The sequence below is a fragment of the Balaenoptera ricei genome, chromosome 14 (assembly GCF_028023285.1).
Source record: "Balaenoptera ricei isolate mBalRic1 chromosome 14, mBalRic1.hap2, whole genome shotgun sequence".
Classification (NCBI taxonomy): Eukaryota; Metazoa; Chordata; class Mammalia; order Artiodactyla; family Balaenopteridae; genus Balaenoptera; species Balaenoptera ricei.
Window position 1 is genome coordinate 86,994,290 of NC_082652.1, and position 24,424 is coordinate 87,018,713.

At 38.7% G+C, this 24,424-nt stretch overlaps 1 protein-coding gene across 6 annotated transcripts in view; it reads right to left on the reverse strand.

Annotated features, from left to right (window-relative positions):
* The window catches only part of RTTN (rotatin), a 163,429-nt gene extending 159,680 nt beyond the window's left edge, over positions 1 to 3,749 (reverse strand). For all 6 annotated transcript variants that reach the window (XM_059894105.1, XM_059894106.1, XM_059894107.1 and 3 more), the window contains exons 1-4: positions 3,489 to 3,749; positions 2,961 to 3,148; positions 1,921 to 2,098; positions 164 to 253 (exon numbers count right to left, since the gene is read on the reverse strand). In XM_059894105.1, the coding sequence (XP_059750088.1) occupies positions 164 to 253; positions 1,921 to 2,098; positions 2,961 to 3,148; positions 3,489 to 3,519 (487 nt within the window). In that variant the 5' untranslated portion in view covers positions 3,520 to 3,749. The remainder of the gene's footprint in view (positions 1 to 163; positions 254 to 1,920; positions 2,099 to 2,960; positions 3,149 to 3,488) is intronic.
* Between the last annotated feature and the right edge of the window lie 20,675 nt (positions 3,750 to 24,424).

Here is a 24,424-nt window from a genome sequence, read left to right on the forward strand (position 1 = left end):
ACCATTTAGACTCTATATCCTAACCTAACTTGAGGGAACAAACACTCAGTTTGGTGCTTAACCATTTAAGTCTGACCACAATATGTCTTCACAACAACGAGGGAAAGTACATTAATTTCCGATTTCCCAGATAGACAGGACCTACATCCCTGTAGATACACACCCACAGGTCTTGGAGGCACTTCCATCTGCTGGAAAGTACTTTTGTCTTGAGGAAAATATCCCGTTAAGGTTTCAGGTTGCTGTGGCAATTCTGAAAAGAAAATATATATTACTGTGTTACTGATGCATTATTTGCTGAACGTGAAACTTGCTCTTTTCAAATATAAACAGTTTATCTTAAGTTTTTGAATCACTTTAAAAACTAAAAAAATAATCCAGTTATGGTTCTCTGAATAATCTGTCCTCCTAAAGAGGAAAAACACGTGGATGCCGAGTCAATTTCGAATTGAGGTGTTTTTTTCTCTCTCCTTTACCGTTATGTAACTACAATTATTTCTTAGAATGAAAACATCCACAATGTACATAAAGAATCTGTTACAAGGTATTTATTCAAGAACTGTTCATCTCAGCTTTTTAGTCCATCTCTCTCCTCTCCCTTACTCTACATATTTCCTGATCACTTCAATTTTCATGTTTTTTAAGAAAAAGTTGTCAAAAGCAAGAGTCAGACACTATCTTTCAATAACTCTGACGATCCCCTATCATACATGATTACATATTCAGCACTTCAGCTGTGATGAGATTGAGAATGAAGAAAAGGCTAAAACCAAATTTTGTAATTTTGTTTGAAGTTTTCATGCCAGTAGTTCTAATGTTAATACAGAAAACTAAAAATTAGCCCTAGACCATACCTCTAAACTCACCTGCAAGGAACTAGGTTGAAAATTCATGATTTAAGATTCTACTTTATTTGTTATGGCTTAGACAGAAATTGTAAAATACACTGTTAAAAATCACAATCACACAAGAACTCAGTAAATGGCAGCTGCTATTGTTGTTCCTGTTAACAACAGGACCGAGGGTCACAGCAGTGGCAATACAGCACTGGCACAGAGAAGAATAGGGTCTAACAGATTAAATGAGCAAGAACACAGTTTTTTATACTTTTACTACTCAATCATATAAATTTCAAGAGCATTTTCTTTCCTTCAAATCAATTTAAATGCTTTCCATGAGCAAGGCACTATGCTGGACATCAAGTAATAACAAGAACAACAAGTAACTGTAGCAGACAAGGATTCTGTGCTTAATATACGCCGGGCCCTATGCTAAGCACCGTCCAGACATTGCCCCACTTAATCCTCACAAAAATCCTGTAAGATGTTCTTGCTGATTGTACCAATTTTTGGATGAGAAAACTAAAGCCTGGAGGGATTAAGTACCTTAGCCAAGGTCACCCAACTAGTGGCAGAACTGGGACTTAAATCCATGTCCCTTTGACTCTGATTTTAGCCAGTATACCATGTGCAGCTCATTTTGATTGGACCCCATAACAAAATCATGAGCAGGGCAGACATCCTCCCTATATGAGGAACACAGCCCCCAAAATGCAAGCATAAAATATTTAAAACAACGTCTGGCACATAGTAATGAGTGCTCAATGAAAATCTGTTGTTATTGCTAAAAAAATAATCTGTCAAACTAGCCTCAAAAAAAGAAAGTCACTTCATCTTTTATGCCCCGTGACCAAAACAAAAACACACAAGTACTCTCCTCTCTGTAACATCAGAGGAGGGGAATTAAGATCAAATTAATGTAAGTTAACATAAGAAAAATAAGAGTTGCAGGGGGGAGAGGAGGAGGATTGTTTGTTTTTTTAATCTAAGGTTCCCTTCCTTAGAATTAACCATTAGAACCAATATATTATAACAGATTGATTGACTGATTGATTTCATCGGAGTGATTCCAAAGAGTTACCAGTTTGACTGGTTTGGTAAGATGCAGAATACAGTTCAGGAACTTCTGAAGGAAGAATAAAAAGTCCATCCAGAATGCCATCAATTTCAGCCTGTAGATTCGGCTCCACATTAGAACGAAGTTTAGATAAGAATTCGACTGCACCAAGGTCAACCAAATGCTGGACTGCTGGGGGATACTGAAATAAGAAAAGGAGTGTCTTGAGAACAACTATAAATACCAAAATCTCTAGACTTTATTTTACAGCAATCAAACCATGACATTATTTTTGGTATACCAGATGTTCCTTTTTAAAACATAATTTTTGCGGTGATATACATAAGACGTAGACTTACAGAGACATACATAAAATATTTAATAACACTTATGAGAGAAAAGCCCAGACACTGAACACTAGAAATGCACACTATCCGTTCCTACTTTTATTTATTAAATTGATTACTTCTCTTCACTGACACTCACTGTATCCTCTTCTACCTCCAATCACTCAAAGGATGCCAAAGTAATAAGTATCCCCTACAAATGCATAGTGATTTACAGTTTGGAAAAGTTAAACCTGCCACTTTGATATTTGACCCTGACAACTAACTACTCTCAAGACAGACTGAGAAACATAAATCTGAAAAACAGATACGGGAAAAACAATTTAACATACTTGTGCCATTTAGTATCATGGTCTGTAACTTTATCTTTAAATGTGTTCTCTTTTATACAAAGACATCTCATTTTAACATGTAAATAACAGAACCATAAGGGAAAACAGAATGACAAGTATTAACCTCCAAAGACGATCCCCCAAATCAGGACATACCTGAACTCAGAAACTGTGTTACTTCAGCACACAACAGAGACAATGTGAGATTCAACATCACAAATCAGAGAAAAGGAGGATGGAGCATTATATACCCAAATGAATTAAAATTCAACATTCACAGCTGTTTTTTTTAAATTTTAATAATTTAAATTTTCAACAAATGCTACAATTAAATGACTACGCAATACTCAACTTGTTTTATTATTTTACTTCAAAATGATCCTACCTTAACCAATCTGTTCAACAGACTCAGAACCTCTTCTTTCATTGGAACGGACGGGAAATTGAACCATTCCAGCAAATGGAGAAAGAGGAGCCTCTCCTGAACCAGATCTGCACAGCAGATTAAACTGTGCTCAATCTTGCAGAGAATATTCTTGAGAGCGCGTGCCCTGATCTCGGCCAGCTGATGACCTGTCAAAGAAGACAGCACAGAACTATTTCCCGACTCCAAAGAGACGCCCACAGGGAATGTACCCTAAAACTTCGTTATCTACGCTGGGGGCGGGAGCGGGGTGAAGAAGGAAATAAAGAAACCAGTTTTTTCCACACGCAGGACGCTGGTGCATTCACGACGCGAACTGCGGAGTTTACACAAAGTCCGAGGTGGGCCCCCGGGGGCTGCCCTGCCGAAGCCCGGACGAGACAGGAAGCCGTCGCGGGGTGGCCCGGCCTCGGAAACGTGACACCGCCATTCTCAGCAAGCGGCCACGACGGATGGGCGACCCGGGAGAGGGGCAACTCAGACTGTTACCCAGTTTCCTGATGAGCCCCGTCAGGACCATCTCGTCCCGCTCAATCAGCCGCCGCCGGAGAATTAAACTGCCGCGCCACAGCGTCCTACCACAATTACTGTCCCCCTAGAAACCCGGCCGGTCCGAAAGCGAGTTCCTCAACGCCTGAGCGAAGGACCCAAAGAGTGAGAGGCATTCCGTGAGCTGTTCCGGTCCTCGCGCCAACAGAGAAGCTTACAGTCTCGCTATAGTGACTACTATGCAGTTCCTAGACACCGGACTCCGTCGTAAGAACTGGAAAGAATGAGGAGTCAAGCAGGGACAGAACGCGTTTTGGCCGCCGTGCACGTCGGGAGTTGTAGTCTTCGCCCGTTCGTGCTCTCCTCCCGGAATTCCGGACCCGCCACCGCGCCCGCCTGCCTGGGGTTCCGGCGTCCAAGCGCGGGCTGCGGCGCGGGCTGCAGAGGCTCGCGCGGAAGCCCAAGTCGGCCCTGCACCCTCCCTCTGCGAGGGGTTCGTTTATGACCCTGCCAGTATGAATTCTCAGCTCCCAGAACTTTACAACTTAGAGTGCAGCGTTTTGTTAGGATGACCTACCCCGTTCCACCCCTACCTCCCTGCCGTTACTAAATGACTTAACCTCTTTAACTGTGAGATGCACCTGCACAATCAAGCAATGACCTTGGATACCTGGGTTCAGAGTAAACAAGCCGAAAAAGAAATGAGAGCGGCGGCGGGTGGTGGGGATTAGCTGAACAGGAGAGAAAAAGGGGGCTGTAGAAAGAAAAGGGGGTGAGTAGGAATTTGAATTCGTATGTGAATGCCACTAAAGTTGCCTTTTGCACTGTGATCGGTCTGAACTAATAGAAAAAAATCTAAGCAATGGTAAGAGCAACCACAACAAAACTAAATTTGTAAAGTGATTTGCATTTTAGAGAACATTTTATCTCACGGATTTTTTCATCCCTGGAGAAAGGATGTCAAGGCAGCAATTCCCATTCCTATTTTGCAAAAGAAAAAAAGGGGGGGGGGGGAACTACGTAAAATCGGAGAAGTACCTGGCCCACATCAGCTAATAAGTGGCTGATTAAGGACCCGACCTTATGTTTCTCTGTCCCGTTGTTCGGACTTTGCTGCCTCTACAAGTGTGTAGGTAAAAGAGTGGTAACATTTGAGCTGGAGCTTGAGGGATAAGTAGGAGTTTGTTTGCCAGGCAAAGAAATGGAGTAAGGGAATTTCTGCCAAAGAAAACAGTACATGCAAAGGCAAGAATTCAGAGTGAGTCTGTCAAAGTCAGGGAAAATGAGAAAGTCTGTGTGGCCAGATTACCTCTGGGAGGAAGAGAAGAAGGGGAAGGGGCAGCTAACATGCTGGTTTTTCTCCATTTGGCCCTCCAGTGGCTCCTCCCCACTCTGCCAGCCTCTGCAGGTAACTGACTTGTACACAGGAAAAGGCTACACCACCCAGGCTCCCTGGCCCTCAGGCATCCAGTTGACTGTGGCTAATGGGAGAAACCAGAAGGAAATCAGACGGGGGAAGAAAGAGACTGTGGATATTTAACCAAGACTCTGACAGCCCATACCTAAGCCTGCCTGGCCAAGAGTGTAACAGTGGCTGCCTTGCTCAACCCTAGGACAGTAGTTCCTGATGCATGTGTCCCAAATGGACCAAAAAACGGAAACTGTGGAGGCACTTATACCAGCTGAGAAGTATCTGTAGTTATACAGGTATGAAGGATTTAGCTGTGGATTTGAAATGTCAAGGTCAAAAGGCACAAAACAGTTCAGAGGAATAAGAGAAATAATTTTTCAATGATATTTCTAAGTTGAACAGTCTTAGGTGATAATAAACTGAGGATGTCGGTGGGTATGGGGTGATGATACTGTGGGAGAAAAATAATTTAAAACAGCCATTTTGTAAGTAAAATGGGGGATCAAACTATGAAATGATATAGTTTACATTGCTTTTATATTCTAAATTATTGTTGAGCATATATTGCTTTTTAATTAGACAAAAATCATTAAGTCCTGCTCATTACATTCAAAGCAAAACAGTTATCCATCATTTTCCTATTAGACTAAGTATTGATTTGCCAATTTTTCCTCAAAATATCAACCTTCAATTTATTAATTCTACTGTTTAAAAAACATACATAGGGACTTCCCTGGTTGCCCAGTGGTTAGGACTCTGTGCTTCCACTGCAAGGGCAAGGGTTCGATCCCTGTTCGGGGAACCAAGATCCCGCATGCCCAAAATATATATATATTCTAATGTATTAACTGTACTTTTATTTAATATCAGTTACTTTCTCCTTCCTTCCTTAGGTTTGTTTTGCCATTCCTTTTCTAACTTCTTCAGCTTAAGGTTTTGTTGCTTTACTTTTATTCTTTCTTATTTAGTTATAGTGAATTTTTTTTTAATTTTTATTTATTTATTGGCCGCGTTAGGTCTTCATTACTGCATGTGGGCTTTCTCTAGTTGTGGCAAACAGGGGCTACTCTTTGCTGCGGTGCGCGGGCTTCTCATTGCGGTGGCTTCTCTTGTTGCGGAGCACAGGCTCTAGGCGCACGGGCTTCAGTAGTTGTGGCTCACGGGGTCTAGAGCGCAGGCTCAGTAGCTGTGGCACATGGGCTTATTTGCTCCGCAGCATGTGGGATCTTCCGAGACCAGGGCTCGAACCCGTGTCCCCTGCAGTGGCAGGCAGATTCCTAACCACTGCACCACCAGAGAAGTCCCTAGTTATAGTGAATTTTAAGTCCATGAATCTGCACCTAAGAAAATCATCAATCATATATCATGAATTCAGATTTATAATATTCTGTTATTATTCTCAGCCATCCTGAAACTGCTGTTTTGATATTTCCTATTTCACCCAAGATCTATTTAGAAGAGTGGCTGCTGTCTTTGTTGCATATACTTTAGTTATTAATGTCTACTTTTTTATATCCCAGTCAACAGCCGGGGCTTTTGTAATTTTGAACTTCAAGGTCAAATATTTTAAGTGATGCCCAAGTACTTGAAAAAAATGGACAATAGATATCAGCGTAGATGTATGGAGAACTGTATGTGTATGTATCTTTGTAATTTTCTATGTGTACTTCAACAGTTTTTGTTATATTTATTTGAGTGCAAACAAAATAAATACACGTCGAATTTTACATGATGGTAAATGGCAATCATTCAACTGGCAATACATATGTGGGTCAGGAAAGGGGTGAAGGATGAAGATCTTATGTGTTGAGGTCTGCTTATCAGCACAAGCCATGCAACATTATGGAGAACCACATGTGGACCCAGAGCACAGGTCAAATTCTACTAATTACTCCCGAGATCCACTTAATTCTCAATTGTTCTTCAACCTTACAGTCACACCCATAAATCAGTCATTGCCTCAGTCTGCTATATCAGATCATTCAGATTAGATGAAACTATTTACACAGGAAATATTCAGTTGCCCTCCTAAGAACTCATATGACTACCTATGGTGATTTATTCTAGGAGAAAAAAAGAAATGCTTAATTTTGTTTTCTCGAAGAGACGTGCAGTTTTGCTCTCCTCACAATTTGGACATGAATTTTAACACTTGGGGTTATGTACAGTAGGTCTGCCGGTTGTGAACCTGAGTCTTTCATACACTTTATTCCTGCTACTTGACTCACTTGAAATATCTGGCTCAGAGCTGTATAACCAAAGTATTGCATAGAGCACAAACTTTAGAGCCAGACAGACAGAGACTTAAAACCAGCTTTGCAACCTTAGCTGCATAATTGTGGATAAGCTTATGGTTGCAAATGACAAAACTCTAACTCAAACAAGTAAGGAAAAATGAGTTTTTATTATCTCACTATAGAAAAGGATCTGGCCTCAGAGACTCAAAAATATCACGATTCTTTTTCTCAATCTCTTTGCTATGCTTCTCTCAGTGTGTTTCATTCTATTATATTACTGGCAAAATTCTCCACAAATGTAGGGAAAGAGAGGATTGTGATCCAGGCTTCCATCTTTCCATGTAATGACTCTAGGAGAAAAGGAAACCTTCTCCCTCAACATCTGGATATCAAATCCATAAGAACTTCATCAGAATCATTATTATGAGATTACCTGATCCTAGGTTACTTGTTCACACTCTCTGAACAGTAGGGCAGGATATTTTAACTAGATCTAATAACAAGATACTATGCTAGGGTCACAAGGAGGTGGGCAGAAGACTTCCACTAAGGAAAAGGATGGTATTAACAGAAAATGGGGGGAAAGAATTTTGGGTAGGGGGAAAAACAACCTGATGCCTCTATAACCTCAACTTCTGCAAGTAGACATTGGGATTAATAATAGTACCTACTGATAGGACTGTTTGAGGACCAAAGGAGATAACTCAGAGAAAGCACTTATCCCAGGACCTCCATAATAGGTAGTTACAACTAATAAACATTTGAGCAGCTGTCAAAGTGCAGGATGCCTGTTTGCTATGGACTGAAAGTCTTGCCCCCATCCATCACCAAAAAAAATTCATGTTAAAATCTAATCCCCATTGTGATAATATTAGGAAGTGGGACCTTTGGAAGGTGATTGGGTCCTGAGAGTGGAGTCCTCATGAGTGGGATTTCTGCTTTTGTAAAAGAGGCTCCAGAGAGTTCCCTCCTCCCTTCTGCCATGTGAGGACACAGAAAAGAAAAACCCACCTATGAACCAAGAAGCAGGTCCTCACCAGATACTCAGTCTGCTGGTGCCTTGATCTTGGGCTTTCCAGCCTCCAGAACTGTGAGAAATAAATCTGTTTTTTACAAACCATCCAGTCTATTTTGTCATAGTAGCCCAAAAGGACTGAAATAATCCTCTTTCTAGGAGTCAAATGCAATGTCAGACCATATCCCAGGGCTACCTGCAGGTATAACCACAGGGTAGGAGATCCCTTCATAAGAGGGGTCCTGGGCCCCAGAAACGACCTTCCTTCTCAGCAAGGGAGGCTTCAATGATTGGAGGTCACAACCTTACAACCATTTGCACAGCCATATCAAGGCGAGATTTCCAGAAAAAAAAAGCAGTACTCTGACCCCTTTTCCTCATTTTTCAGAGAGAAGAAATTTATTGGCCAAAAGGGGCAATCCTTTTGCAGGCTACTTTTATATTAATTGGGATACTAATTTATTTATGAAGACAATGCGAGCAGGATTCCTAAACAAAAGGGCTCTAACCAATAGATGTGCAGAAGTAATTCACGGTCCCCCAGGGCAGCAAACATTCTGTGTGCCTTCCAGGAAAGTCACCTGGACCCCAGCCTGCCTTATTTAAGAATAAAGCTCACGATTTATTAATAATTCTGATCTCTAAGAAGGAAAAATGGTTGAGGTCTGAGGTTTCATCTCCCTCTCATAAATTTTCCTAATCATGCCCCGTAACTTTGTCCTATGAATTTACATAATATTTAATTTTTAAGGGGACTGTCAAATTCTAATTTATCCTCCCAATACCAAGATAGAAAGTTAATAAATAGTTTATGCCCTTTTAAAATGGAAGGATGGAACCAAGATATATTCATGTTCCATTTCAAATAGCAAAGCGACATAAATTTGAACTATGCCTTTTTTACACAGTTTAATAAATATGGGTCTTAATTATACATGTGGCAAAGCAGACAAGGATGTCTGCTATCACCATTTCTGTTCAATATTGTACTGGAAGTTTTATTTAGAGTAATTGGGCAAGAAAAAGAAAAGTCATCCAGATTAGAAAGGAAAAGTACATCTATTTCGGTTTGCTGTTGACATGATCTTATAAAGAGAAAATCCTAAGGAATACACAAAGAAACTATTAGATGAAAATAGACCTTAGCAAGTTTAGAGAATACAAAATAAATACACAAAATCAATTCTATATCTATATACTAGCAATAAACAATCCAAAAATTAAATTAAGAAAATTATTCTACTGCTGTACAGCAGAGATTGGCACATTGTAAATCAGCTATACTTCAATTTAAAACAATGAAAAGGAAAAAATTATTCCATTTACAATAACATCAAAAAGAATAAAATACTTAGAGATGAATTTAAGACAATAAATGTAAGACTTCTATACTGAAAACTATAAAATATCATTGAAAGAAATTAAAGAAGACCTAATAAATAGAAAGACAACCTGTGTCATTGATTGGAAGATTTACTATTGTTAAGATGGCAATACTCCCGAAATGAGCTACAGATTCATAGCAATTTCTATCAAATACTCAACTGCCTTTCTAGTAAAAATTGACAACCTTATCCATATGAAAATAATAGTCATGTGGAAATCAGACTAACCCCAAAATAATCTCAAAAAGAGCAAAGTTGAAGGACTTATACTTCCCAATTTCAAAACTTACTACAAAGCTGCAGTATTCAAGAATGTTTGGTACTGACATAAGAACAGACATATACTCTAATGGAATAGAATTGAAAGTCCAGAAATAATCATTCACATATATGGTCAATTGATTATCAATCGGTGTTCCAAGACAATTCAATGAGGAAAGAATAATTTTTTTCTGCAAATGGGACAGGATACCCACATGCAAAACAACGAATTTGGATTCATACCTCACACCATTAACAAAATTAACTCAAAATAGATCAAAGTCCTAAATACAAGAGCTAAAACTATAAAATTCTCAGATGAGAACATAAGCATAAATCTTCAGGAGTGTGAATTAGGCAATAGTTCCTTAGACGTGACAGCAAAAACACAAGCAAAAAAAATAGATAAATTAGACATCATCAAAATTTAAAACTTTTGTGCTTCTAGGGACACTATCAAGAAAGTGAAAAGACGACCTGAGAGTGGAAGAAAATATTTGTAAATCATATATCTAATAATGATCTATTAACCAAAATATGTAAAGAACTTTTACAACTCCACAATGAAAGGACAAATAACCCAATTTTAACATGGACAAAGGATATGAATACATAGTTCTTCAAAGAAGTTGTATAAATGGCCAATAAACAAATGAAACAATCCTACACATCATCAGTCATCCAAGAAGTGCAAATCAAAAAAAAGAATGAGATACTACTTCATACCCTCTAGGATGCCTATAATCAAAATTGGGGGCAGTAACATTGTTGGCAAGGATGTGGAGAAACTGGAAACCACATACATTGCTGGTGGAAGTGCAAAATGGTACAGCCACTGTGATAAACACTCCAGCAGTTTTTGAAAAATGTAAACACAGAATCAACACATGACCCAGCAATTCTACTCCTAGATTTATACCCCAAAGTATTGAAAACAGGTATTCAAGCAAATACTTGCACATGTGTTCATAGCAGCACTATTTACAATAGCCAAAGGTGAAGAGAACTCACGTGTCAAATGGAGGAATGGATAAACAAAATATAGTATATCAACACAATTGAATAATATTCAGCCATAAGAAGGCATGAAGTAGTGATACATGCTACAATATGGATGAACTTTGAAAATGTTCTATTAAGTAAGAGAAGCAAGTAACAAAAGTCCACATATTTTATGATTCCATTTATCTGTGTGTTAGTCTGCTCAAGCTGACATAACAAAATGCTACAGGCTGAGGGGCCTAAACAACAGAAATTTATTTTCACACAGTTCTGGAGGCAAGAAGTCCAAGATCAAGGTGCCTGAAAATTTGATTTCTGGTGAGGCCTCTCTTCCTGGCTTGAAGACGGGAGGGGGGAATAGGGAGTAACTGATAAATGGCTACAAAGTCTTCTCTTGGGGGTAATGAAGATGTTTTGGGCCTAGATAAAAATGATGGTCACACAACATTGTGAATGTACTAAATGCTACTGAATTGTACACTTTAAAATGTTAATGTTATGTGAATTTTCCCTCAATAAAAAAATTAATTGAAACTTTTAAAAAAGGTCAGAGAAAAACAAGTTTCCACGAGGGTGTGGAGAAATCAGAACCCTTATACAGTACGCTGCTGGTGAAATGTAAAATGTTGCAGCAACTTTGAAAAATAGTCAACAGTTCCTCAAAAGGTTAAATATAGAGTTACTATATGACCCAGCAATTCTACTTTTAGGTATTATACCCCCTCAAATGAAAACATGTGTACTCACTCAAGCTTGCACATGAATGTTTGCAGCAGCATTATTCATAAGAGCCAAAAGGTAGAAACAGCCCAAATGTCCATCAATTCATGAAAAGAGAAACAATGAGTGTATGGAATGGATAAATCATATCTATAACAATAAAACATTATATAGCTAAAAAAAGGAATGAAGGACTGAGACATGTCATAACATGGATGAACCTTGGAAACACTATGCCGAGTGAAAGAAGCCAGACACAAAAGACCACATATTATATGATCTCATTTATATGAAATGTCCAGAATAGGCAAGTCTATAGAGACAGAAAGTGATTTCGTGCTTCCTTAGATTTGGGGAACATTGGGGCATAGAGTGGTAATAGCTAAGGGGTGAGGGGTTTCTTTTATGAAATGATAAACATGTTCTAAAATTGCTTGTGATGGTTGCACATGTCTGTGAATATATTAAAAGCCATTGAAATGTACTCTTTAAATTGGTGAATGATATGCCACATGAATTATATCTCAAGGAAGTGTTATAAAAAGAAAAGCAATAAGAAGATATTAAATTGAGAACAAGAATTTATTTCATAAAGGACTTATTTTGTAAAGACACCAAAATAGATTGCTGAGGAAAATCACAGAATGTCCTTCCCTGTGAATTTGTGAGTGTTTTTCCCCTGTATCTGGTGACATTTAGATGCATCCCTTCGAAAGTGATAGATTAGATGGGTGGTCCTCGCGTGAACCTTTGAGATTCATTACATTTATCACCTACATTATTCGGTAAATGCAAGACATACCTGCCCCGTTTCCCTACTTCCTTTCAGTTGGGGTAACTGCCTATCATTTAACTTCCCCAAAACATTCTCTTTGGTAAAATGAGGTAAGTATACACTTTCATTTCCAAACTGTGGGACTTAATTAGCTAATGATAAAGTCCTTGGATGAAGAGTGCAGGGGAAGCTCAAAGTAATACTGTGATTATGTTTAGATATTTTTTTCAATGTGTAAAGTCACATAACCTCATTATTGCAGTCAGATATATGATGCTGGGCAAGTGTCACTTCCAGGAAAATGTAAAAAAGCCAGCTCCCTTGAGATCCAGCACAAAGATATATTTTCCTGTAATCTTCAGGTGATTCCCATGTGGGTAACCTCTCTCAACTCAACTTTAATAATAATGACCTCCATCTGTGCTCCAGCCGAAAGTAATCTATTTAATTGATGATCAGAAAATGACCCTGACGTTCAGGCCTGCCTTGGCCAGTGATACAGCTGTGCTGAACGTATCTTGGATCTGTAAATAAAATACTGATTCCAGTCGCTGCTACAGAATGCGTGTTGATACCGTGGATATTTTTCAGGGCTGGCTCCATTTTGAAGTGAGGTATCTCTACGGGAAAGTGGGATATCAGTTAAGACGAAAAGGCAATCCAGAGCTAACCCTGGTAATTTTTTTTTAATGTTTTTGGTATTTTAATTTGGGAAGGTAACCTTGTACAGCAATCAGGTAGATTAAACACTGTGTCATTTTGACTTCCAAATGAAGACAAGAGTCTTGGAATTCTGAAGAACATTTCTCGTAAGGCAGGTGTCCACAATCAATAGACTTTTTTTTTTGAATTTTATTTTATTTTTTTATACAGCAGGTTCTTATTTGTTATCTATTTTATACGTATTAGTGTATACATGTCAATCCCAATCTCCCAATTCATCACACCACCACCACCACCCCCCCTCCCCGCTTTCCCTGCTTGGTGTCCATACATTTGTATATGCCCCGTAGTGGGATTGCTGGGTCATATGGTCATTCTATTTTTAGTTTTTTAAGGACCCTCCATACTGTTCTCCATAGTGGCTGTATCACTTTACATTCCCACCCACAGTGCAAGAGGGTTCCCTTTACTCCACACCCTCTCCAGCATTTGTTGTTTGTAGATTTTCTGAGGATGTCCATTCTAAAATAGACTTTTTACCTAGTATTTTAGGACACCTCGTATGGCCCAGGGCAGGCTGGGTCTCAAAGGGGCCTGTGGTTGACTGCTCGAAAACTTCTCCATCTTTGCATTTCTGTAGGAATCTAGCCCACATTATCTGCTTAATAAATATTCTGATTGAATAAATGAATGAACTTCCAGATAACGCTTTAGATCGTTGTGCTGGTAGTTTCTGACCTAAATTTGTTCATCATTAGTGTTCCCCCTTCTAGAAGTTCATATTGCCTGTGTTTTGTTCTGGTGTGTGCCTGGTAGGCAGAATAATGTTCCCCCCAAAGACATCCACATACTAATCCCTGGAACCTATGAATACATTATTTTACATGGCAAAGGAGAATTAAGGTTCCTAATCAGGTGACTTTTAGAATAAGGAGATTATCCTAGATTATCTGAGTGGGCTCTGTGTGGTTACAAGGGGCTTTAAAGGTGGAAAAGGAGGGCTTCCCTGGTGGCGCAGTGGTTAAGAATCCGCCTGCCAATGCAGGGTACACGGGTTCAAGCCCTGGTCCAGGAAGATCCCACATGCTGCAGAGCAACTAAGCCCACGCGCCACAACTACTGAGCCTGCGCTGTAGAGCCCATGTCACAACTACTGAAGCCTGCGCACCTAGAGCCCGTGCTCTGTAACAAGAGAAGCCACTGTAATGAGAAGCCTGCTCACCGCAACGAAGAGTAGCCCCTGCTCTCCGCAACTAGAGAAAGCCCGTGTGCAGCAACGAAGACCCAAATAAAAAATAAATAAATAAATAAATAAATAAAATATATAAATAAAAAATAAATAAAATAAATAAATAAATAAAATCTTCCCTGTCCTTTGAGATAAAACATGTACTAGAACAGCCACTTGGCCTCTGAAATGGAAGGCACACGTGCAGGCCCTACACATCTGTATTGCCTGCTGATATCTGGACTGTCGTGAGAAGGAAATAAATTTCTCTCTTTCTTAAGCCACACATAGCCACAACTACTGAGCCTGCATGCTGCAATTACTGAAGCCTGCACACCAGAGCCTGTGCTCCGCAACAAGAGAAGCCACCGCAATGGGAAGCCCATGTACTGCTACGAAGAGTAACCCCCTCTCGCCGCAACTAGAGAAAGCCCACACACAGCAATGAAGACCCAACACAGCCAAAAATTAAAAATAAATAAAATAAATTTATAAAAAAAAATTTAATCCTGTGAAATGGTACCAGTGGAAATAATTAAGCTAATCTGATAGATTCATAGAATCTTCAAAGTGTGTCTACATTAGTAGGTGGGTAGGCAATGAGAATTATGTTATAATTGACAGTAGGCAAGTTTCTTTTGATGCTTATTTTTTAGATTCATTTCAATTTTAGGAACATAAATGCAATAACAGTAATAGTAATAAATAAGAGAAAACTATGCAATTGTTCCTCTTTTTTTTACACTCAAAACTACCACACAATTAAATTATGTGTGTATTTAGCACCACCAACTGAGCAAAAATCTAAGACAGAGAAAGAAAGGGGGAGTAAAGCACAGAAAAAAATATAAATGTATGAGTTAAAAAGAGAGAAAGGAACAAACATTTCTCCAAAGAAATACAAATGGCAAATAAACACATGAAAAGATGCTCAACATCACTAATCACTAGGGAAACTCAAATCAAAACCACAATGAGATATCACCTCACACCCACTAGGATGGCTACTCTAAAGAAACCAAAAACAAAAACTAACAAGTGATAACAAGTGCTGGCGAAGAGATGGAGAAATTGGAATGCTTGTGCACTGTTAGTGGGAATGTATAATGTTAGCGCTGCTACAGAAAATAGGATGGCAGTTCCTCAAAAAATTAAAAATTGAATTACCATTCTACTTCTGGGTACATACCTCCAAATAATTGAAAGCAAGTACTCAAACAGACATTTGTACACACCTGTTCATAGCAGCATTATTCACAATAGCCAACATGCAGAAGCAACTCAAGTGTCCCTCAATGGATGAATAGATAAACAAAATGTGGCTCAAATATACAATGATATATTATTTAACCTTACAATGGAATGGAATTCTGATACATGTTACAACATGGATGAACCTCGGGGACATTATGATAAGTAAAATAAGCCAGACACAGGACAAATACTATATGATTCCGGTTATATGAAATACCTAGAGTAGTCAAATTTAAAAAGAAAGTAGAATGGTGGTTGCCAGGACCTGGAGGAATGAGGAGTTATTGTTTAATGAGTACAGAGTTCAATTTCAGAAGATAAAGAAAGTTCTGGAGATGGATAATGATGATGGTTGCACAACAATGTGAATCTATTTATGCCAATGAGCAGTACGGTTAAAAATGGTGAAGATGGTAAACTTCATCTAATGTATATTTTACCACAATTTAAAAAATAATTTTTAAAAAAGAGAGAGAGAAATTTCAAAAGTGAAAAGAAATGGCCAATGATACAGTCCTGTAGTGTCTCATCACAGTTTCATAATTTTGCCAAAAGGTGTCCCTTTATGGTTAACTCATGGGAAAACAAACATGTGACAACATCACACAGAAATGAGGCATGAGGGACACGTCAGTGCTGAGGATATTCCAGGCAGGTCAAGAACGTGGAAAGAGGAGGCTGGAACCGCAGAATGTGAGATGTCAAAACACAAACTTAGAGATTGTGTTTCTGGTTTTGTTTGTTTGCTTCTTTATTTTTTATTTTAACCTAGTGGTCTTGGCCCTCCAGGGTGTCAGTCAATCCCTAACTTTTTATCATTTTTCTTATTTGTACACGTGCACTGTTTAAAGAGAAAGTCCGTGGCTTTCATCAGATTCCCAAAGCGTTGATCAACTTGCAGGAAATGAAGAAACAGATCCAGTTCACTCTCACCTTTTTCAGGTGTGGAAACTGAGATTTGAAGAAATGAGGCTTCAAGCCCAAGGTCACAGAGTTCGTTATAGGAGATTCTGCTTCTTTTCGCTCAGGTGCTTTTGAGTTTCAGGTGATGTCCCCTGTGGGAGTATTTCCGTTTTTAAGCCAGCTCTGCTGGAACCAGCTGTCCTGGAACAAAGGGACAGATGGTAGCACAAACCCTGACTTTGCTGGCCCTGCCCCTACTGATTCCAATGGGAGTCCTTTAATGAGGGAGGGAGTAGGGTGACCAGAAAGAGGAGCAGAGGGAGGGACAGTATTTGCTGACAGCCATGGGGGAGGGGGAGGTGCAGAATGTAACTCTTTGGCCGTCCTTTGACCCAAACGACTCCCCTGAGAAGGTGGCAGGAACTAGAACCATTGTACTCATATCGCGGCACAATCTCTCTGCCCGGCCCCGGGCACAGCACGATCCAGCTTCCAGGAGGGAGGATGGAAAGCGATTCCTAGCAGCACCTTCCCAGAACAAAAGGAGAAGGAAGAAATTTGGGCTAAGCACAGCAAAGACCAAACAGGCAGTCTGATAAAGCATCGAGCCAGCCAAAGAAACGGAAGTCCTCTTCTTGGCAAGAACTAATTATGTTTTAGTAATAAGATCCTTTCTCAGGAAAGCAGGTGCTTTGTAGACAACTGGTCATAATGAGCGCACATCAGTAGGTCTGGCTGAACACCTCACAATACCAAAGAACAGAAGGGTTAAATCAACTAAGGAAGGTGCCATACTGGTTCAGTAAATGAAGACGCACTGCCCGGAAACTGTACACTTGTCCATTAAGTCTCAAAAATGTTGCTGCAAGGGACACAATGCTCAAAAGGAGTTAAATTAGCAGATTAGAATGATCAACTAATTAAATTATGGGGCACAGTCTTTCCAGCATGAATTCAGCAGCAAAGAACCTACTGCGGTTAGCTGGAGAGCAACGGCATTCACAGGATAAGGAGCTGCTCAGACAGTGCTTACATGAGCTCCAGCCTCTCCACAGGATCAACTCAGAGGATTGACTTAGTGCTGGTGAGAGACAAGTTTTACGAATGGGGAAGATTCAAGTAATAAATCATTTTCCTATGCATGACTGTAAATCTGCTTCAGGCGATGTGGACAGCAAATATAAGAGATGCTGGTTTGTTTTTTCTTGTATGCATGAAATGACCAGTCAGGAGGTCTGAGGAGTGTCCTGATAATGGCCTGTATGCTGCAGTCAGAATTTGAATTATTTACCCCATGGAAAATAAAAATCATTTCCTGTGATGTCAAATGTACAATTTGCTGCTCATAAACTTTTTTAAACAACATATACTAACTGTTGAGCTATCTAAGGATTCTCTATGGTAATATATAGCATGAATAAGATTCAATGAAGAATAAAAAATAAACTGAAAACCTATTTGGCAAAAAGAAACTAATAAGTAGAAAACAGAAATGACTTACATCTAAACAGTATATAAATGAAGGCTACAGGAGCTACTTAGCATTAGAAATTGCAAAAAATATATATATAATTAACTAGTGTCAATTTGACATCAAATACAACAACTTTATTTTGAGCATTGTAAAAACAAACATGCAATAAAACTCTCAAAAAGGATGTATAGTCCTTTTTATAGTTTAGTCTGGGTATTTCCACTACCCAAATAATTCTATATCATTGGATTTTTTTAAATTATATATTTGGAGTTTTCACTATAATCATTGTCATTAAAGACGTTTGAAATTGCGAAAAGGTAGAAAAAGAGAAAAATTACATTTTACTTTTACTTTAGGATTTCTATGTACAAATTTATTTGCTTAATAAACTAAATGTATGAACTAAAACCATAAAACTCTTAGACGATAACAGGTCTGAATCTTTATGACTTTGAATTAGGCAATGGTTTCTTAAATATGACACCAAAAGTGCAAGCAACCAAGGAAAAATAATCCGGACTTCACCAAAATTTAAGATTTCTGTGTGTCAAAGGATACCATCAAGAAACAAAAAGAGAATCTACAGAATGGGAGGAAATATTTGAAAATTAAATAAATGTCTAGTACCAGAATATACAAAGAACTCTTACAACTCAACAATAGAAAGACTAATAAACCAATTGAAAAATGGTAATGGATTTGAATAGATTTGCACACTTTTTCAAAGAAGATGACTAAATCAACATATGAAAAGATAGACAATATCATTAGCATTTAAGGAACTGCAAATCAAATTACAAAGTGTTCCATTTATTATAAAAACCCTCCAGAAAGTAGGCATAGAGGGAACTTACCTCAACATAATAAAGGCCATATATGAGAAACCCACAGCCAACATCGTTCTCAATGGTGAAAAACTGAAACCATTTCCTCTAAGATCAGGAACAAGACAAGGTTGTCCACTCTCACCACTATTATTCAACATAGTTTTGGAAGTTTTAGCCACAGCAATCGGAGAAGAAAAAGAAATAAAGGGAATACAAATTGGAAAAGAAGAAGTAAAACTGTCACTGTTTGCAGATGACATGACACTATACATAGAGACTCCTAAAGATGCTACCAGAAAACCAATAGAGCTAATCAATGAATTTGGTAAAGTTGCAGGATACAAAATTAATGCACAGAAATCTCTTGCATTCCTATACACTAATGATGAAAAATCTGAAAGAGAAATTAAGGAAACACTCTCATTTACCATTGCAACAAAAAGAATAAAATACCTAGGAATAAACCTACCTAAGGAGACAAAAGACCCGTATGCAGAAAACTATAAGATGCTGATGAAAGAAATCAAAGATGACACAAACAGATGGAGAGATATACCACGTTCTTGGATTGGAAGAATCAACATTGTGAAAATGACTATACTACCCAAAGCAATCTACAGATTCAATGCAATCCCTATCAAACTACCAATGGCCTTTTTCACAGAACTAGAACAAAAAGTTTCACAATTTGTATGGAAACACAAAAGACCCTGAAGAGCCAAAGCGATCTTGAGAAACAAAAAAAGAAGCTGGAGGAATCAGGCTCCCGGACTTCAGACTATACTACAAAGCTACAGTAATCAAGACAGTATGGTACTGGCACAAAAACAGAAATATAGATCAATGGAACAGGCTAGAAAACCCAGAGATAAACCCACACACATATGGTCATCTTATCTTTGATAAAGGAGGCAAAAATATACAATGGAGAAAAGATGGCCTCTTTATTAAGTGATACTGGGAAAACTGGACAGCTACATGTAAAAGAATGAAATTAGAACACTCCTTAACACCATACACAAAAATAAACTCAAAATGGATTAAAGACCTAAATGTAAGGCCAGACACTAGAAAACTCTTAGAGGAAAACGTAGGCAGAACACTCTATGACATAAATCACAGCAAGATCCTTTTTGACCCACCTCCTAGAGAAATGGAAATAAAAACAAAAAAAAAAAACAAATGGGACCTAATGAAACTTAAAAGCTTCTGCACAGCAAAGGAAACCATAAACAAGACCAAAAAACAACCCTCAGAATGGGAGAAAATATTGGCAAATGAAGCAACTGACAAAGGATTAATCTCCAAAATTTACAAGCAGCTGATGCAGCTCAATATCAAAAAAACAAACAACCCAATCCAAACATGGGCAGAAGACCTAAATAGACATTTCTCCAAAGAAGATATACAGATTGCCAACAAATACATGAAAGGATGCTCAACATCACTAATCATTAGAGAAATGCAAATCAAAATAACAATGAGGTATCACCTCACACCAGTCAGAATGGCCATCATCAAAAAATCTACAAACAATAAATGCTGGAGAGAGTGTGGAGAAAAGGGAACGCTCTTGCACTGTTGGTGGGAATGTAAATTGATACAGACACTATGGAGAACAGTATGGAGGTTCCTTAAAAAACTACAAATAGAACTACCATATGATGCAGCAATCCCACTACTGGGCATATCCCTGAGAAAACCAGAATTCAAAAAGTGTCATGTACCCCAATGTGCATTGCAACACTATTTACAATAGGCAGGACATGGAAGCAACCTAAGTGTCCATGGACAGATGAATGGATAAAGAAGATGTGGCACATATATACAATGGAATATTACTCAGCCATAAAAAGGAATGAAATTGAGTTATTTGTAGTGAGGTGGATGGACCTAGAGTCTGTCATACAGAGTGAAGTAAGTCAGAAAGAGAAAAACACATACTGTATGCTAACACATATATATGGAATCTAAAACAATGGTTCTGAAGAACCTAGCAGCAGGGCAGGAATAAAGACGCAGACATAGAGAATGGACTTGAGAACATGGGGAGGGGGAAGGGTAAGCTGGGATGAAGTAAGAGAGTGGCATGGACATATATACACTCCCAAATGTAAATAGATAGCTAGTGGGAAGCAGCCACATAGCACAGGGAGATCAGCTCGGTGCTTTGTGACCACCTAGAGGGGTGGGATAGGGAGGACGGGAGGGAGACACAAGAGGGAAGAGATATGGGGATATATGTATATGTATAGCTGATTCACTTTGCTATACAGCAGAAACTAACACACCATTGTAAAGCAATTATACTCCAATAAAGATGTTAAAAAGAAATTACAATGTGTTTACATTTACACTTCATACCCATTATGATGGCTAAACAACAACAAGAAAGGAAAATAACAAGTATTGATTGGCAAGAGTGTGGAGAGTTTAGAAATCTCATACTTTGCTTGTGGGAATGTAAAATGGTGCTGCCACAGTGGAAGACAGTTTTGTGGCCCCTCAAAATGCTACATATAGAATTACCATATGACCTAGAAATTCCGCTCTTAGGTGTGCACCCAAGAGAAATGAAAACCTGTTCATGTAGAAATCAGTACACAAATATGTATAGCAGCAGTATTCTTAACATCCAAAAAAAATGATACAAGGCAAACATCCATCAACTGATGAGTGAATGAATAAAGTATGATATATCCATTCAGTGGAATATTACTTAGCTGTTAAAAAAAAGAAAGGAAAGAAAGAATACTAATATATGCTACACCATAGTTGTATCTTGAAAACTTTTTGCTAAGTGAAAGAAACCAGGTACAAAACACCACATATTTATGATTTCATCGATATGAAGAATTCAGAATGTTCAATTCTATAGAGACAGAAAGTAGAGTACTGGTTGCCAGGGTGTAGGAGGATTTTGGTGGGTGGTTGGTGAGAGAATGGGGAGTAGCTGCTAATGAGTATGGAGTTTCTTTTGGGGGTGATAGTGTTCTGCAATTACATGGTGGTAATGGTTACAGGACCTTGTATATAGACTAAAAATAAGTGAATTGTACTATTTCTAAAAAGTGATTTTATGGCACGTGAATTATATCTCAGTAAGAACAATTGATCTTAAAATATTTTAAAATGGGTGTGGTGGTTACTTTTTTGTGCCAATTTGGCTAGGCCACAGTACCCAGATATTTGGTCAAACATGAGTCTAGATGTATCTATGAAGGAATTTTTTAGATGAAATTAACATTTAAATTGATAGACCTTGAGTAAAGTAGATTAAGCTTCATAATATGGGTGAGCCACATCCAATCAGTTGAAGGCCTTAAGAGAAAAACAATGAGGTCCCTCAAGGAAGAAGGAAATCTGCCTACAGACTAACTTAGACACAAGCTGAAATATCAACTCTTCCCTGAGTCTCCAGCCTGCCAGTCAACCCTGCAGAATTTGGACTTGTCCGCCTCCACAGTGCTGTGAGCCAATTCCCTAAAATCTCTCTCTCTCTCTCTTTCTCCATGTATACACACACACACACACATACACCCTCTCTGTCTTTATATATATATATATATATTACATAAACGCACCCTATTGGTTCTGTTTCTCTGGAGAACCCTAACACAATGGACAAAGGATTTGAATAGACATTTCTCTGAAGAAGATTAATGGTCAATAAGCACATGAAAAGATGCTCAGTATCACTAGTCATTAGGGAAATGCAAATCAAAACCACTTCACACCCGCTAGGATTGCTATAATCAAAACTCTCTCTCTCTCTCTCTCTCTCTCTCTCTCATAGTTATAAGCACCAGAGTTGAAGTTATGCAGTAAGTGCCTGGGATCAGTAACATGCACTTCCGCCATTAGAGCATAGAGCCATGGACACCTGGCCTCCGCTATAGCTTGCCCATTGGCCTGCTGAACCACCAAGATACTGTCTACTAGAACACAAATGGGGCCAGCAGGATGGGTCCAAATGAGTAGCCAACTTAGGGATGACTAGCTCTCGATCTGGAAAAGACATGGTCCGTACCTTATGACTTGATCGTTCTCATATTTTTCTTTCTATAAAACAAACAAGTTTTCTGGTTTCATCCTATTTATCATATATCTCTAGAATGTTATATACTATCTATATTTAACATATGAATTCTGCTCATGTTTCTCAAGCTACTTGTTGACTCATTTTCCATCTTTAACACATCCTATGAATTCTACCTATAACACATAAGCTACTAGCTTATTTATTAGCTGTGCTTAACACCCATGAGTTTCATCCATCCTATTTATGATGGCTAATTTTATGTGTCAACTTGACTGGGCTACAGGCTGCCCACATAGCTAGTAAAACATTATTTCTGGATGTGTTTGCAAGGGTGTCTCTGAAAAGATTAGCATTTGAATCAGTAGACTGAGTAAAACAGATCCACCTTTACCAACGGGGCGGGCATCATCCAATCCGTTGAGGACCCAAGTAAAATGAGAAGGCAGAGGAAGGGCAAATTTGCTCTCTCTGCTTTAGCTGGGACCTCCATCTTCTCCTGCCCTCAAGCAGCAACATCAGTGTTCCTGGTTTTCCAGCCTTCAGGCTCTGACAGGGATTTACACCCCCGATCCTCAGACCATTGGTCTCCAAATGAACTGTATCACCAATTTCCTGGTTGTCTGCTTGCAGATGGCTGTTCATGGGCCTTCTTGGCCTCAATAACTATGTGATCCAAATTTCTACTCTCTCTCTCTCTATATATATATATACACACACACAAACTCCTATTGGTTCTGCTTCTCTGAAGAACCTTGACTAATACACCATTTTCTTTCTTGCCTTCTGTAGCAGAATTAAATATTCAATAAAGATACAGCAAAATCATATTACAACAACTGAGAAAAACCATCGGATCTGGTCAATTTTTAGAGTACTTTCACATTACTCCCTCTTTATAAAATATTATAAAATTTAGCCATTTGACCTTCCAAGTAAATGTGGACCTCTGTAAAGTACTGAATACTAGCCCTATTAGATGACTGATTTTTATAGTTGAATTGTTTTCACCCCTTTCCTCCAAATACAATTGTATCAGTCAAGAGACAGAAATAACATGTTATTTTAACATAGAAAATTTAGTATAAAGAAATGTTTGAAGCACTGAAAAGGTAAAAAAGAGAACACTTACCCACCACCGTGGTAACAAGTGTAGGAAGAAGATGGTCCCCCCTCTTTGAGGAACTAAAGAGAAGCTTGCAGGAAGGGTCCCTTAGAGTTGAATCCCAGACCCCTGAGAGGGGTTGCTCTTTGGCACTGGAACCAAGACTTCTGGTCAATGCTGGTGTAACATTTTTTTTTTAATACATCTTCATTGGAGTATAATTGCTTCACAATGCTGTGTTAGTTTCTGCTGTACAACAAAGTGAATCAGCTATACGTATACATATATCCCATACTCCCTCCCTCTTGAGCCTCCCTCCCACCCTCCCTATCCCACCCCTCTAGGTGGTCACAAAGCACTGAGCTGATCCCCCTGTGCTATGCTGATGCTTCCCACTAGCTATCTATTTTACATCTGGTAGTGTATATATGTCCATGCCACTCTCTCACTTTGTCCCAGCTTACCCTTCCCCCATCCCATGTCCTCAAGTCCATTCTCTATGTCTGCGTCTTTATTCCTGCCCTGCCACTAGGTTCATCAGTACCATTTTTTTTAGATTCCATATATATATATATATATATATATATATATATATATATATATATATATATATACATATATATCCGTTAGCAGC